General features: G+C 38.8%; 1 protein-coding gene across 2 annotated transcripts in view; it reads left to right on the top strand.

The window, feature by feature from the left end:
- The first annotated feature begins 7,872 nt into the window (after positions 1-7,872).
- LOC140150083 (DNA topoisomerase 3-alpha-like) overlaps positions 7,873-16,477 on the top strand; it is a 34,197-nt gene continuing 25,592 nt past the window's right edge. Inside the window, exons 1-7 of one of the 2 annotated variants that reach the window (XM_072172097.1) lie at positions 7,873-8,067; positions 11,519-11,652; positions 12,450-12,525; positions 13,390-13,498; positions 14,434-14,485; positions 15,634-15,725; positions 16,239-16,409. In XM_072172097.1, the coding sequence (XP_072028198.1) occupies positions 7,978-8,067; positions 11,519-11,652; positions 12,450-12,525; positions 13,390-13,498; positions 14,434-14,485; positions 15,634-15,725; positions 16,239-16,409 (724 nt within the window). In that variant the 5' untranslated portion in view covers positions 7,873-7,977. Of the gene's footprint in view, positions 8,251-11,518; positions 11,653-12,449; positions 12,526-13,389; positions 13,499-14,433; positions 14,486-15,633; positions 15,726-16,238; positions 16,410-16,477 lie in introns of both variants that reach the window. The other variant, XM_072172090.1, reaches the window with a different exon arrangement.

The raw sequence follows: 16,477 nt of genomic DNA, 5'->3' as shown, positions 1-16,477 counted from the left end.
TGACCAGAGTCAATTTTTTATGACCCCCCTATCGTGGCCAAAACTTTTTAACAACCCCCTTATCTTGGGTCAAAATTTTTTATGACCAACCCCACCCCACCCCTTCCACCTACACGCACTCAAGACAAATCATTCAGTGCCGGAACTAAAGCGGAGTGCGCCAAAGGCTAAGAGCGATGAAGACGCGTGAAGTGCATAAAAAATTTGCATTTTATAGCTATAGATTGTATGCACATTTTGATTGTGAAGTTAAAGAATGCGCACGCAGCGCGTGAAAATTTTTAGTCGCCAGCCCTTAATAATTCTACAAACCCCTATTTTGGGTGTTAAAAAATTATAACCCCTATTTTTGGTCTAAAAATTGTATGAGACCCCCCAAGTATATTTGAGACCCACCCCTTCCGAAGAAAATGCCAGCCACCTAATTATTTAATTAAATATAAATATATTACTGATACTCACGTCACTTTTAAGCTTTCTTAGATCAGCACAAAACTGCCCTGTCTCTGTCGCGATCGTGCTTCAGCTGTCACTCGGATCGCCACACAGCATTTTAATTATACTTTCTTTTGTTCATGTTTAACACCTTGTTTGTTTACATAAAATCCTTGTAAACATAACCGTAAACAGTTCCCGGGAAATCCCCGTAATACACTGCAGCCAGCTGACGAAAGGCTTCCGGGGTTAAATTACGTCATGGTATCTTGACCAATTGCGAACGATGTTATATCAATTGCGTGACTTGACACTCAGAATCGACTGTCCAATCACAATCACGTAGATCCTTCAGTTTCCCAGACTGTATGTTCGTGATAGCCACATACAGTCTGGCCGCGAGACTAGCAGCGACTGTCAAACAAAAGTTACAAGGCTGACATACCTATAAAAGTGATGATACATCCAAAGAGATTATACCCAAAGAGTAATTCAAATGAGGCTGTGAATTACAGGGGCGAGACTATGAAGCCCGGCTATGAGGGGGAAACATTTATTTTGAAAGACAAAAAAAAGGGGTGGGGGGATTTTTGGCATGTCACAAGGCCGGGTCACAAGGGCGGGATAGTAGAAACGAGTTTGAAAGGGGCAGTCCGGGGGGCACTCACTAGACTAGGCCTATGACCCCTATTTTTCAACTCTCTCACCCATGACCTCCTTTTTTGTTTTCATGTCACCAAAAGACCCCTTTTTTCAAAAAAAATTGGGAAAGTTTCTGATTATCTCTCACCGTGAATGACCCTGTTTTTTTTCATTATTTTTCTACAAATTTTCCAAAGATTTTCAGCTTATTTTTCAAAATTGTGCAAATTTTTATATTTTGACCCAAAATTTTTCCCAGTCTCACTACCCCTTTTTCGGTGTCTAGGCTCTTACCACTAGTTTCGATCTGCTGTCTGCACATCACTTTCAAAGTCCAGTGCTGGGGGGATGGTAGTCAGTGACGGATGTAGTCAGTAGAACTGAATGTAATTAAGGCGACCACTCAGAAAAAGCTGAAATTTATTAAAAATGAAGACCGAATTAAAACAGTTCGTGGATAAATATCAACTAGGCCTATATAGCTATCGGTCTGCCAAAAATCTCTTCCCCCGTCTCGGCCCGCCAAACTTTTGAAGTCTTTGCCCCCTTACGCATGCCAAATTATGATCCCAATTTGCAAACCTTAAATTAATGGTCCAGATAGACCTATGTTGAAAATTTGCATGTTAAAGCGTTTTCGTACGGTTTTCTTAAGACTTTTTTACACCGTTTTTCCTAGTAAATAACACAGGAGAGGTAATTTTTGACCAGCTGAGAGGAAAAAAAAAAAAAACCTGGCCGGCCATGGGCCACGGGGAGGGAACAATTTTGGCACACATTTAGGGGAGAGCGGGGAGTGTTCGCCATAGGGACAGGTTCACCCACCGTGCGATTCTCAGCACTACGGCCATCGGGAAATTTGGCGATGGCAAAATTAGGTGACATAGGTCATTATAAACTTCTCATATTAGCTACGCGACATAGCAAAACGAACTGCAGCAAAAACAAACAAATTACACAAAAACGTAATTTTTTCTTGCATTAATAATGTTGTCAAACAGTATTATCGTTATACATAAAATACAGATGGTTTTAATGGAAATCTGTATTGGGAACATTTATTAATTATTTGTCAGTTATAAACTCCTTATTCGATTTGTAAGACTTTTGTAGGCCTACTTTGCATACCATGAAGAAAATACAAAAATTTGCACAAGGGGCACATTCACCCTTTTGAGGATGGATGGGGCATGTTCCCCTATATCTTCCACGGGCGGACTTACCCCAAACTGGAGGGTGGGCCTGCCCCATCAGCGTATTATGCAAAATATTGATAATTATACCATTAAACAAGGTAAAACTACTGAAAAACATGTTTTTTTAAAGTTAGGGGAAAGTGGGGTAATGCCGGACTGTGGGGAATCCCGGACACATCAATTGCGGCTAAACGGAGAAGGGTGGCACTATTATACTACCTTAGGGTGTTAGCTACCTCAAGGTGTACCTCACGTGTACTACTACCAGCGCTTTGGGTCTCGTCTTTCTTTGTGAAAATTACGCAAAAACAGAAATGGTCATTTTTGACTTTTTATCTGAAAAGTGATTTATTAGCTGGGTGACAGTTATTAATGCGACAAGGGACACAGATGACTATGGATGAAAATTATGTTTGATACTTGATTGTTAGCTGTATGTAAGAATGTTGGTATCTTAAAAATGGATGTAGAACAAGCACTGAAAAATTAAGTCGGGACGGTGCGGGGCAATCCCGGACACTCATGCGTCTCTATACAGATGGGGTATAATGCCGGACACTTGCTATTTCGAAAATATAGACAATAACGACAGCCCCCATAGTTGTATGCATGAGGTAACATAAGTACCCAATACATTGTAGGGGATTATCATCTTACTCCACTTTCCCTCTTAGCAGCAATCATTGGTCCGGGATTACCCCGTGTCCGGCATTACCCCATCATTTTTTACCATTTTGTTTTTTAATTATAACTTATCTATAGATGTTGAGTTATTAAAAACTGGTTAGAGTATTACTCCTACTTTGCATTGATATGATTTTCACTGATGAACTTTATTTGATCTTGTACCTGTGTGGCCTTAACGAAAGGTGCCCGGGATTACCCCACTTTCCCCTATGTGGTATCAGTAGGCCTATTACTCATCGTGTATGTCCTAATCCATAATACCCCCGAAGTTGTAAACATGATTAAGCTCACTTTGGACCCCTACATTTCACCCTGACCCGACCCCTGCTACAAATTTAGTGACTCTCCAGAAGAGAATGAATATCCTGAGCTATCCTGTATACTCTTGCTAAATGTTTGCATTGAATACCGTATGTTATTGTTATGCAATGTTTAAACTTTTTTTGTGATTAGGGTGAACTTACCCATGCATGATGGGCGAACCTGCCCCAATATGGGGCAAGTTCGCCACTTTGCAAAACTTTTTTGTTTGCTCTGTTGCTATTTGTAGCCTAAGGCCCGATAGTTCTAGACTAGTTCTGGGCTTGTGGTCGTAGGCCTCTTTATAGCTAAGACATAGGGCTTTCACATGGGCTAATCAGATCACTATCCCTAACCTTAAAATTGACATCGCTAGGCTGGTCAGAAAAAAATAGGGCGAACACTCGCCGCTCTCGCGGGGTGGGGCTCAATAACTTGCTCACAAAAAGTATTGCGTGTATCACCTTTCATTCACGTGTCGTGAGTTTTTCGTAACATGAACCGGGGATGGGAGCTGATGGGGATAAATTCCCCCCAATATTTTGGCCAGGGGGCTGCTCCATACAATCACCCCACCCCCAATGTTGACGCCTGTATATGTGTGTTTCTGTACAAATTAACCTCATATTTGGTCACTTTTTTTTTACGGCCGGCCCCCAAAGCCCAATTTTTTTTCGCGATATAGTAATTATGCTATACGCGCGGATTTCCACTTTTGCACAATATTTCATCATCCAGTTTAGCTTCAAAATGGCTTTCACGTGCTTCGCGCGCATTTGTACCATAAACTTATTCTGTCGCCAAAAGGTGCCGGATTCACTATATTTCAAGAAATATTTTCCAACCCCAGGCCCCATAAGTCCCCCACAATGGTCAAAAAGAAATCTACGCCACTGCTTACTCAAAAAGTCTTAGGAAAACCGGTACCCCTCCGGCTGGGTCTCATACCGCTATACTTAATATTGCACAGCAGCCCCTAGGGCCTACCCAGTGGCGTAGCGTGGGTGATCACATTAGGGGGGCACAAGCCGTTTTTCGGGCACGTGCCCCCCCCATGACGCTACGCCACTGGGCCTACCATCATGGCACGGCATTGAGCCTGCAATGAACATGGCCCAAAATTATTGGATGAATACTAGGCCTATCTTTTTTCTTAGTCCTAGTTTCTGATGATCCCATATACTAGTAGGCCTAGTAGGTACGAAACTGGAATGAATTCGCGCAAAGCGTAAAAATTGGGCAGTTTTTAGGTTACTAATGGCCAAATACGGGGTTATTGGTCAGAAACCCATGTAGGCCTACAGGCGTCAACATTGGGGGATGACTGTATGGACCATCCCCCTATCGAAATATTGGGTGAGGATTTGCCCCCCCCCGCCGCACCCACCCCCTGGGATCTACGCTTATGGTCATTACCGTAACTCATTAGCTAAAAATTACCGTTTGGAATTATTACCGTATATACATGGTATATAGACCCTACTCATATTGGAAGCTGTTGGAGTCATAGTGTTACACCCAAATTGTAGAGTGTGCACATTTTGTTGATTTGAAGATTGAGAGTACACACACAAAAAAAATGTGCATGCCTTCTCGTAGGCTACATTTTACCCCGAACACTCCAAGTGAGAGAGGGGTCTAACCAAATGCCAAGATATTTAAAACAATTTACATTTTCGATGGGGTCGTTTTTGATATAAACATTGAGAGACTCTTCGGTTCTGCCTAATTTTTGTTGAGTTGCAAACAACATGGATTTGGTTTTTTTGACATTCAAAGTGAGGTAGTTATTCTGCAACCATTTGGAAATATGATCCAGCTCTGAATTAAGAGTTCTATTAATCTCTTCGACTGATTTACCCTTTACAAAAATGGCTGTATCATCAGCATATAAATAGACCTTGGAATCAGTACTCTTAAGGTGGTTAGAGAGGTCATTTATATAAATTGTAAAAAGCAGGGGGCCAAGGATTGACCCCTGAGGGACGCCAAAATTTATGGGAGCCTTGGTAGAGTAATGATCTCCCACTTTGGTTATTTGAAAACGATTATTTAAATACGATGAGAACCAGTCAAGTTCTACGCCATGCATTCCTACACTCTGAAGCATTTCAACAAGAACATTATGATGGACCGTGTCGAAGGCCTTTTTAAGGTCCAGAAAGACTGCACCTGTAAAATGACCTGAGCTCATATTATCAAGCAAATAATCAGAGACGTTAACAAGACACGTTTGTGTGGAATGCCTTTGGCCTAAATCCCGACTGGTTCGAAGACAAAATATTATTACTATCAACAAAGTTGTATAATTGGGTGTGAACAATTTTTTCGAAAATTTTCATGCAGGCAGGTATAACAGATATTGGTCTATAATTGCTAGTATCAAGGGGATCCCCCTCCTTGAAGATCGGTAAAACACGACTTACTTTCCATGCAGAGGGAACAATACCGGTTACCAGACTTAGGTTCATGATATAAGCCAGTGGTTTAGCTAGATATTCATAACCAACCTTGAGGAGTTTCGGGCTGATGTTATCAAGGCCAGTGGCCTTACCACCATCAAGGTTTCTGAGAAGTTTATAAACATTCTCCTCAGTTATTCTGGAAAAACAGAACTGTCTAGCTTCCGATGATGCACCTATGCATGGATGATCCTCAAGGACTGGGTCAGCCTGGATGGCTTCAGCGAGCTCTTTGCCTATGTTGAAAAAAAAAGCTGTTAAACTCATTGGCAATTATCTCACCATCATTAATTACTGCGTCTTTGACCTTTAAGCTATTTATCGGTTTATGTTGAGAAGCAGGGATTACTGTCTTAATGGTTTTCCAAAGTTTACGAGAATCTGTACCAGCTTCCCTAATTGAGGTCTCAAAATATTCCCTCTTTAGCTTGGTAGCTAAATTGTTGACCTTATTAGGGTGGTGCAATAATTATGTGTACCCCGGGGTGAATTCTCAAAATGGTCTGCCAAAAATCGCTTGCCCCCCCCCTCTGGCCGTGCCAAAAATCTTTGCCCCCCCCTTTCGACGTGCCAAAAACCTTTGCCCCCCTTTTGATGTGCCAAAAATCTTTGCCCCCCCCTTACACATGCAAGATTTTGGGGAACCCGAATTTAAAACCTTAAATTGTCTTATCATATAGTGCGAGCGCAGCGAGCAGGAAATTTTGCATATTTGAACGTGTTCCTAACGTTTTCCTACGCCTTTTAGGGCGTAATATAGAAACAATGCCCAAAATATCTGTGCCAAAATTGCTTGCCCCCCCTTTTGACCTGCCAAAATCACTTGACCCCCCCTTTGACCTGCCAAAAATGCTTGCCCCCCTTTTGGCCTGCCAAAAATCTTTGCCCCCTATAATTCACCCCGGGGGTACACATAATTATTGCACCACCCCTTACGTATTGCTTTATAAGCTGCCCAATCATTCTCAGACTTAGTTTTATGAGCCTTGGATTTTAAGCTCTGAAGATCTTTTCTGAGGTGAAGATACTCTTCATTAAACCAGGGAGGAGATTTGTTTGGGATCTTAATCTGCTTAAAGGGCGCATGACTATCACAAACTGGAATAAAAAGGCCTTCAAAAATATTCCAAGCTAAATCCGGGTTATCCGAAACCTCAATTTTACCCCAGGGTATATGACTTTAAGTTTTTTTATCCCCCTATGGACTGAATTTTTTTTATCCCCTTTTTAGGACCCAATTTCTTTTTTTGATCTCTCCCCCATATTTTACAACCCCCACCAAAGTATTTATGAACACTCCCTTATTTGTCCAAAATTCAGTTCGCCCGCTCCGCGCGCAATTGTTCAGTCAAGATTGCATCGGGGCCTGAGATTGGAATTCCAGTTTCCTTTCTCACGAAGTAAGGGCTAAGAGTAAAATTGTACAATTGTGTTTGGGAGTGGCCTTCTCTCTTTTAGGCTCTTTTTCCTAGCTATTTTCTTCCATTTCTTGCTTTGTTTATCAAAGCTATCTAGGCCAGCATGCATATATTAGCCTACACTGGCTATTCAGGCTTGTGCATTTGTATGAGCTTGGAACGGTCCATGGTTTTCCGTGGATTAGCATGTGTTCCTCACGGACCAACCTGGGTAAACAAACAAACAAAGAATCAGGGGGGGGGGGCATAAGTTATCCTTAGCCTCAACCCGGGCTATCTACGCCACCTCCCGCGTCTAAGATATTCTCGGGGGGGATAGGGGCGCCAATTTTGTTTCTTGCCCCGGGCTCTCAACCCTATGGCCCTAGTTCCCGGGCCCTAGTTACGCCCCTGGAGCGTGAATGTTGTGGATCACGAACTCCAGGTATTTACCCTATGTGGCAGAGTTGGTAGTCTTTGGTTTTACCTCGTTGGACAAAATTGCAGCGGCAAATGTTCAAATGTGAGCCTTATGTGAAATAGTAATTTTTGGTGTTGTTAACTTATAAAAGCATTATCTAAAGTTGCAAACATTATGAGTTCGTTTGAGACAGTTTAAGACATTTATTATTAATGTTACACATAGCTGTTTTAATTACCAATAAATTGGATGGCATTTGCGTTTTTGTATAAATGGCATTAAAAAGAAGTTCTTATTTTCAAAAACATATGGCGATATAGAAACACCGGAAAATGGCGGCTTCCTTGAAAATGTTTTTGATGTACAAAAACTAAACAATTATTTACAATTTAATACCTTTTGCGGACTCTAAATTATATTATGAGAATGGCTCAGGCATGGTTATGATATTAACTGTTAGTGTGCATATACTGAACAAGTTAAATATATTATATCCAATCAGAAAATGTGAACTTATCTTAAATTCGGTAAGCTTAAAGAACTCAAAAGTCTGCAACACCATAATAACCAACAGCTGCGTACAACAATATCCTCAATTTCGTGAGTGCAGTCAAGGAATGGCGAGGGGAAATCGGGTATTGAATGTCGCAGAGAAAAACGATGCAGCTAAGTCTCTTGCTGACTTGATGTCCAATGGGAGGTATAGGCGGGTATGTGTTTGTGAATATAAATTATAACATGATAATTGATAATTAGTGGGTTTTTAGTAGGTTCAAAATCGGACAAGTTTAGAACTGTCAAGCTTTCGTCAGGAGTAGCTCTGACTTCTTCAGGACAAAGTACCTAAGAATGAGACATGTAGACCGCCCCTTGTCTACTGATGACTCTGAAAAGAGCCGTTTGCTGAAGACTGCCCTTGTCAGCAGAAACAAGCAGATCTCGCCTATCTGCTGATTTTGTATGCGTTTGGTGGCTCTGAAAAGAGCCGTTCAATGAGCCACCAAAACTTACAAAATCAGCAGATAGGCAAGATCTGCTTGTTTCTGTTGACAAGGGGCAGTCTTCAGCAAACGGCTCTTTTCAGAGTCATCAGTAGACAAGGTCAAGGGGCGGTCTACATGTCTCATTCTTAGGTACTTTGTCCTGAAGAAGTCAGAGCTACTCCTGACGTAAAGCTTGACAGTTCTAAACTTGTCCGACGGCGAACCCGCTTAAAAACCCACTAATTGTTATGAATTCCCGTCGTAAAAGCCTATCCCACAATATGATAATTGATCATCATATACATATTGATAACAATGTTAATGATAATGTAAATCATCTTAATTCGGTAGGCAGCGTTCGAAATTTTGGTTGTCCGGTTGCCCGGGACAACTAAAAAAGTCGCCGGACAACCAAAAATACTGATAAATCTAGCCAAAAGTCACATTTGTAGGCCTACGGACAACCAAAAACTTAGACAGACAACCAGAAATTGTAATCTGGTTGTCCGTGGGACAACCATTTATTTTTCCTAAATTCGAACACTGTCGGTAGGCATGTAAATGATCCGCATCCCGCTAGAGTTTGGACGAGTCGCGGAGCATATAAAATTTAAATGATGTTAATACATGAGTAATAAATTATAATATCAAAATTTAAATCATTCAGTAAAGGCCAAGTAAAAAAAACATATGTATATCGTCCGGACTTTTTCAAAAATCGGTGAGGGAAGGTCCTAAGTTATTATTTATGTTATTTTTTTACCATTCATTTCTGTGTAAAACATGAAAATTGCAATTGCCAAGTGTTTGTCAATGTTCACATAAAATAAGGGAGGCCCCCTAATATTTTTGTTATTTTACAAAAGAAAGAGTTTGCAATGTGTTTATAAATGATAACCAAGAGCTTCTGAACATGTCTTTTCATCACAAGAATTTTAGAAACAAAGTAAGGAAGCAAATCATGAAATATATTGAAATAGGAAAAATAACAAAAATATTTGAAAATTTCCAAAAATGGGTGAGGGGGGGGGGTGTGTGTGGATGATATACAATTATACATGTTGTTTTATTTTACTTGGCCTAAAATTAATTGCATTCATTGAGATTCATGAACTTACAAAAATGAGCGGTCAATCATGTGTGTAGGCCAACAATTGGTATGCCTAATGTTAATGAGCAAAAGTGTGCTTGCCTATAAGCCTGAATTGTCCCCAATTTCCACTTAGTCGCAGCATTATCAATGTATTCACTTCAATAACATTAAAATATGGTCATGCGTTATGAATTGGGGGCCAAACGTGTTACCGTACATGCTAAAAATTAGAAAAATAAACATGCTTTCACCCAAAAATGATTGCAATTCATCTCAGGTTTGTCAGAAACCTACATTTTTTATACCATCCTCAAGCTGAAAGTGTAAGGAAGACAATTATGCAACTTGTAAGTTGATATACAGGGTGCCACAATTTCACAAATATCATATAGGGTGGAAATGTTAAATTTTGGTTTAAAAAGTGCCGGTATAAAATGTTGTTGCTCTCTTATTTACTAACATGAAAAGATGTGCTAATAACATTGTAGGCATTCAAAACAAGCAAACATGTACCAGTAATGATAATAAGTTATGTTGCCTAACTGAGATACAGCAGGCCTTGCCGCCTAGATTTCAAAGGCGAAAGTGGCCAATCGCTACGCTACCTTGATGCTAGGCGAGTAATCGAATCACTCGCAAGTGGTCGAATCACTCGCTAGTGGTCGAATCACTCTCTAGGTCTGAAAGAGCTATCAGTATGACACACTTACGCACTGATGATATCCTGTCTTTCAGAAATCAAGACTAGTTTATTACGATAAATTGAATACGTTGGAAGTGCTAAAACTTGAATGTAATTTAGATTCAATTTGGGTGATTCGCAGCGAGTAATATTTATTGTCTATGGTGAGTGGAAAATCGCTTGCTAGAAATTGAGTTTGGGTGAGCGGTGGCGAGCGAGAGCGATCGCTCGCCTGAGTCGCCTCAAACGGCAAGGCCTGTACAGGGTGTTCAAAAGTTGTACCGGTACATAATTTTTATGATTTTTATAACATTGCCCTACACAAAAACCAGTGGCATATTTGAATTCTTCATCAAATTTCCATCCAAAAAATGTAAACTTTTATAGCAGTAGGGTAACTATTTCAAGAAATATGATATTCAGAACATTTCGCTGCATAAATGAATACTTTGTACAGTAATGAGTGAGAGGTCCTAGTTGTGCAAATTTTCTCGTGCTCCCCACACACTCGTTTCAAGAATTGGGGAGGGAGCGCCATTATGTATCCTTAGCCCTGGGCGCCGCAACCCCTAGCTACACCACTGCAATTGAGTATTGTTTTGGGTTCGTAGAATAATGCAAACTTGACTCTCTGTCTGGAAGGAGGGACAAGCAATTGAGTATTGTTGTGGGTTCATAGAATAATGCAAACTTGACTCTGTCTGGAAGGAGGGACAAGCAATTGAGTATTGTTGTGGATTTGTAGAATAATGCAAACTTGACTCTCTGTCTGGAAGGAGGGAGAAGCAATTGAGTATTGTTGTGGGTTTGTAGAATAATGCAAACTTGACTTGTCTGGAAGGAGGGACAAGCAATTGAGGTATTGTTGTGGGTTTGTAGAATAATGCAAACTTGACTCTCTGTCTGGAAGGAGGGACAAGCAATTGAGTATTGTTTTGGGTTCGTAGAATAATGCAAACTTGACTCTCTGTCTAGAAGGAGGGACAAGCAATTGAGTGTTGTTGTGGGTTTGTAGAATAATGCAAACTTGACTCTCTGTCTGGAAGGAGGGACAAGCAATTGAGTATTGTTGTGGGATTGTAGAATAATGCAAACTTGACTGATGTATTGTCATCTGTTAACTGTGAAAAGTTGGAATAAATGAGCAAATTTTTCACAGAATTAGCAATTTCCCATTGTGTAATGCAATTAGTTTTATAGTCTTTTTTTTCTGATTACAGAGAGAGGGTTTTTCCAGATTCAACAAAATCTATGAATATGATTACCAACTCTTTAACCGGCAGTGTTCCATGACGATGACCTCTCTTTCTGGACATCTTCTTAACTATGAATTTGTGGCTGCTGTCAAGAAATGGTAAGAAGATCAATTTTAGGAGTTTCACTCTATGTGTCCAAGCATGATATGAACTTCAACATAAAACAAATGTCAAGAAAAACTTACTACTTCTTACCACCCACCAGTGATTTGCATGTACACATTGTATAAAGACCTCGCAAAAAGTAACACAGCTATTAGAAATATGCCTGTACTTCAGAACAAAATTCACATTATTTTAACATAGAGAGAAAGGTGGTTTAAAAATGAGTGTTTAAAAACACTCATTTTGATACCCAAATTTTGTTCAATATTAACAAGAAAAATGAAAATGGGCACTGCCACCTTCAAACAACTTATACTGAGACCACAATATAATGAATGAGGTATGAAACATGTAATTACATTTCCTTTCTCTGTATTTTCAATTTCAAATACCAAATATGATTACAAGGTTTGAATTTATAGTAGGGTATTTATAATGGCCGAGTTAGTTTTTGTGAGGTCTTCATATTATAGCATCAGGTTGACATAATTTTATTTTGCTTGTCAGAGTAACACTTTATATTAGGGATGGATAATGTTGGTTCTACTTGTAGCAAGTGCTTCATGTATTTATTCTTGAATTGAAGTGTTTCATTGTTTTTATGCAACCTCAGTCCAGCAGTCTGTGTGGGTTTTTTTTTTTTTTACATAATTTTCACAATTTTTGTGACTGAAATTTTAATTTAAATCCACTAGGTGACATTATTTCAAGATGTTTATTAGACAAGTACACATGTATTCCTTTGGGATATAATCTGAAGCTGATGGTTTAAAACATTCTTTATTTATAGGCATAGCTGTGATCCTGTTACCCTGTTTGATGCTGGAGTCCACAAATCCTGTCCAGAAGATTATACTGATATTAAGGTAAACTTCTTAACACAAGAGTTCTCAAATTGAACTGTAGATTTCATAATTAAAGAATCAAATTGAAATACAAATTTGTAAACTAGAGACTAAGTTCAGTTTAAAGGTAGATACAGTCTCACACACACCCCTGTCTGTGTTTGCCTCCAAACATGGACATTGTGTTTTGCTATCTAACCGAGGATGTGTGTATGATGTTTTCATCGCCTAACCGTGGACTAAAAATTTTGTGTGTATAATACGAAACAGAATTTTAGCCATCACCCTGCGGACGGTAGTTTTTACATGTGTGGTCCTCGGTTTCAGGCAAATACAGTAGGCGTTTAAAGCATCTAGCATGCATTTGAGGTCTTTGCAGCAGTTTGAGACCGAGGACAGTCCTCGGTTGGAAGTAGGTCCACAGTTTAGGGTGAAAAATCTTGTGTGTGTCCTCGTTTGTCGGCAAACACGTACGCACTCCCACCCCAAACACACATGCACATGTGTCACTGCCTTAGAGCTGCATGTAAAGTATTTGAAGTTTGGATCCAAGCATACAAACAAGTATTATTTTAAGACCAATCTATTGTATTGGCATATTTACGCTTATTTCAAATTAATTTAGCTTTCATAAAAAACTTTATATATGCTTGTAGACAAGGTTTTACGGTATTTAAAGTTTTCATCTATGGAAGTGCTGACTAACCCTACACCTGTGTGTATTTGTATCCATATGTAGGTCCTTGTTTTCAGGTAATTACAATATATGCAAAGACACTCCGCTCACACACACACAAAAGCAAAGCAGCATACATGAAGAGTCCAATCTTCAGTTGTATTAAAATAATCATTCTTTAATCCTGGTTATTTTTCATATCTGATCAGAGGACTTTGGAAAGGGAAGCACGTAATGCTGACATCCTTGTGGTATGGACTGATTGTGACAGAGAAGGGGAAAACATTGGATTTGAAGTTATAGACACATGCAAAGCAGGTAATTACCACTGAATACTGATAACACTTTCAACCAAAAATGCTTATTTATTCCATTGGCTTGAGCTGATACTGTGTGCTTGAATTGTCCCCAAAGTTACTCTTTGCAGCCATGAACTAGGCCTTTTGCTGTGTTACTTGTGTGTCTTTTTGCTCGAGTGATATTTAGGCTCAAAATTTAATTTCGAATATTTAAACTTCAAAAAGAGTCCTTAAACGGTGACTTATTTGACTTTTTTTTGAAGTAGCACTTTTATACTCCTTATTTATTTTTAAAGACATATTTTAGGCCCTAAGCAGATATACTACAGGCTCTTGATTGAAGGGTCAAAATATTATCAATCATACAGAAAATATGTAACTCTGGGAGGTTTGATTTCATTCTGGGAAATTATGTACTATAAGAATAACATCACTTGTATCCCACTCGCATTTCAAAATATGACTTATAGTTCAGTATACAAAATATTACGATTCATTTCAGCAAAATTAATAATACAATGTGATGTTAGGGGCAGTGAAGAAAACTCACAAAAAGCTTGATGAGCCACATACCCTTTAGATGAAGCAATATTAATTTCATATCAAACTGAGAAATCAATCAGTAAGAAATTAAATTACTAAACTATCAATCATTATATAAAACAATACCGGTACAGAGACAAGGTGAAACCAGATAAGGATAAGGACAGACTGGACTCACATGTAGAAGATCGATGTAGCTCACAGAAGTTTTTCAAAAGAACTTTTGACCAAAAAACAAGCAAAAGGAATAAAAGTAGAAATTGTTTGAATGACAATTAAAGCCCTAATATAGTGGCAGCCGGTTCGCGAGCACTGATACTAGTTATTGCTAAGCCATAATTATAGAAAGTTAGTTGTCTTAAATTAATATTACTGTGGCGTTTATTATAATTGTGTTTATTCATCTTGCAGTGAAACCCAACCTACAAGTTTACCGAGCTCGATTCTCTGAAATAACACCAAGGTAAAAGTTGCATGAAATACATAGACTATTAAACTGACAATAAATGCACCAACTAGTGGCTTTCCTAAGGAGTACAGATTTTAAGGTCTACTGAGCTCAGCCATGCTTTGCTGTCTTCGATAATGGTTCATTTACGCCAGAGCATTCGATAGGAACAAGCGAACAGTATACGAGTTTGCTGATATCTATCGGAGCAGTCGGCAAAGCAACAGTATTATAAATGCGGTCGATGGTAAAACCATAATCAATTTCCTTTGTGTTCAGTAAGTACATAACAACCCACTCATCAACTACTCAAGTGGTCATTAAATAAGCATGTCTGGGGGCGTGTCTGCGTTCAATAGAAAATCTGGAACTTACTCCAACAAAATGTTTACTTAAAGTGGTTCAAGGGGTTGTTAATTCAAGCATGGTCGTAAAATAGATTCGGTCAATATTTGGTCAATGCGTGGTACTGGAGCGGTGTGTACAATTGAGCGGATCCTGACAGAGTTTACTACAGGCTTTTATGGGTTTGGGCTTTGATAAAAGCCAGGTACCTCTTCAATACAATGCGTTATTGAAGACAGCAAAGCATGGCTGAGCTCAGTAGACCTTAAAAGCTGTACTCCCTTATCATAATTTCTCCTGCTGTCAAGTTCTTATTTATCAAATAAGATTTTTTTTATGTTATAAATAAATAAAAGTAATACAAAGAGACAAAATAGAACTTATGAATCCCCTATTTTACAGATCTTGCATGCATGGCATCTGTGTTCCAAATTTTCCTTACAAGTGTACTTGCAACAACTCATATAACTATTGAGCTGAAAAAAGCAAATTGCGCAATTACTTATGCTCATGCTCTGTTTACTTATGCTCAGTGTGTTAAGGTGGTACTCACGACAAGTGGTACATTATTTATGATAAGAAAAGAGGTACCGCTAGAATGTACCTAATTTCTTAAGATATATAATGAACCATTTGTCTTGAATCACTGAAATTTCAGTGAAGTAATTTGATTCCTTGCCCCTCTTTTGCTACCAGTGTGTAATTATTTTTTTGGAAAAATGCAACATTAGTCACAGAATTTATCAGGGGGTGTGGTACCACCTTAAAGCGATCAAGGATAAATTTATCTTTAATGTATGTGTACTTCCTTGTTGCAGATCAGTAGCTCAAGCATGCAATAATCTTGTTGCTCCAGATGCCAACATGTCTGCTGCAGTAGATGTAAGACAACAGTTAGATTTAAGGATTGGTAAGTAGAAAAAGAAATAATTCTGTGACATAAAATGAATCCCTGAAGTTTATTTGCTAATATGAATTGTGATGGGACCTGTTGGGTAAATGTTTTGACATGATATGATATCATTATGTGATGGACAAAATTTTAAACATGAAGGTATCTTTTATTTGAGCAATTTTAAAATATTGTCTGTCATGTCCAAACCTAACCATATCTCTGATGCTAATCTCAGCATCAATATCTCTGATCCTAGCCCTAAAACCTAACCATAATTTCAAGATTAAAGGCTGGTTTTAGGGATTCATTTATGGTCAGAGTAAATAAGGACTGAAATATTTCACTACATGTTTGTATTTGGATAGGATTTGTTATAATTCCAATATTGCTATTGAAAGAGTTGGATGCTCACAGACATAGTGTATTCATTGAAATGTAATCAAACTTGATCTACTGTTAATGGCTTATACTATCCATTCCAATTCTCTTGCCATGGAAATCTAGATCTTTTTAACTGAACTATTTCAGGTGCTGCATTTACACGATTTCAAACGCTGCGATTGCAAAAAGTTTTCCCGGATATATTGGCTCAACAACTCATTAGCTTTGGCAGTTGCCAGTTTCCTACTCTGGGTTTTGTAGTGGAGAGATTTAAACAAGTTGAAGCATTTATTCCAGAAACATTTTATAAAATTAAAGGTAAGTATGCAAGTAACACATTGTGCCAGAAATGTGTGCTATGTGCTGTAAACACAAATCAGGGACTG

This window comes from Amphiura filiformis, chromosome 1 (genome assembly GCF_039555335.1).
Source record: "Amphiura filiformis chromosome 1, Afil_fr2py, whole genome shotgun sequence".
Taxonomy (NCBI): Eukaryota; Metazoa; Echinodermata; class Ophiuroidea; order Amphilepidida; family Amphiuridae; genus Amphiura; species Amphiura filiformis.
Note: the sequence above shows the minus strand (reverse complement) of the source record. Positions and strands in the feature narration are given on the sequence as shown.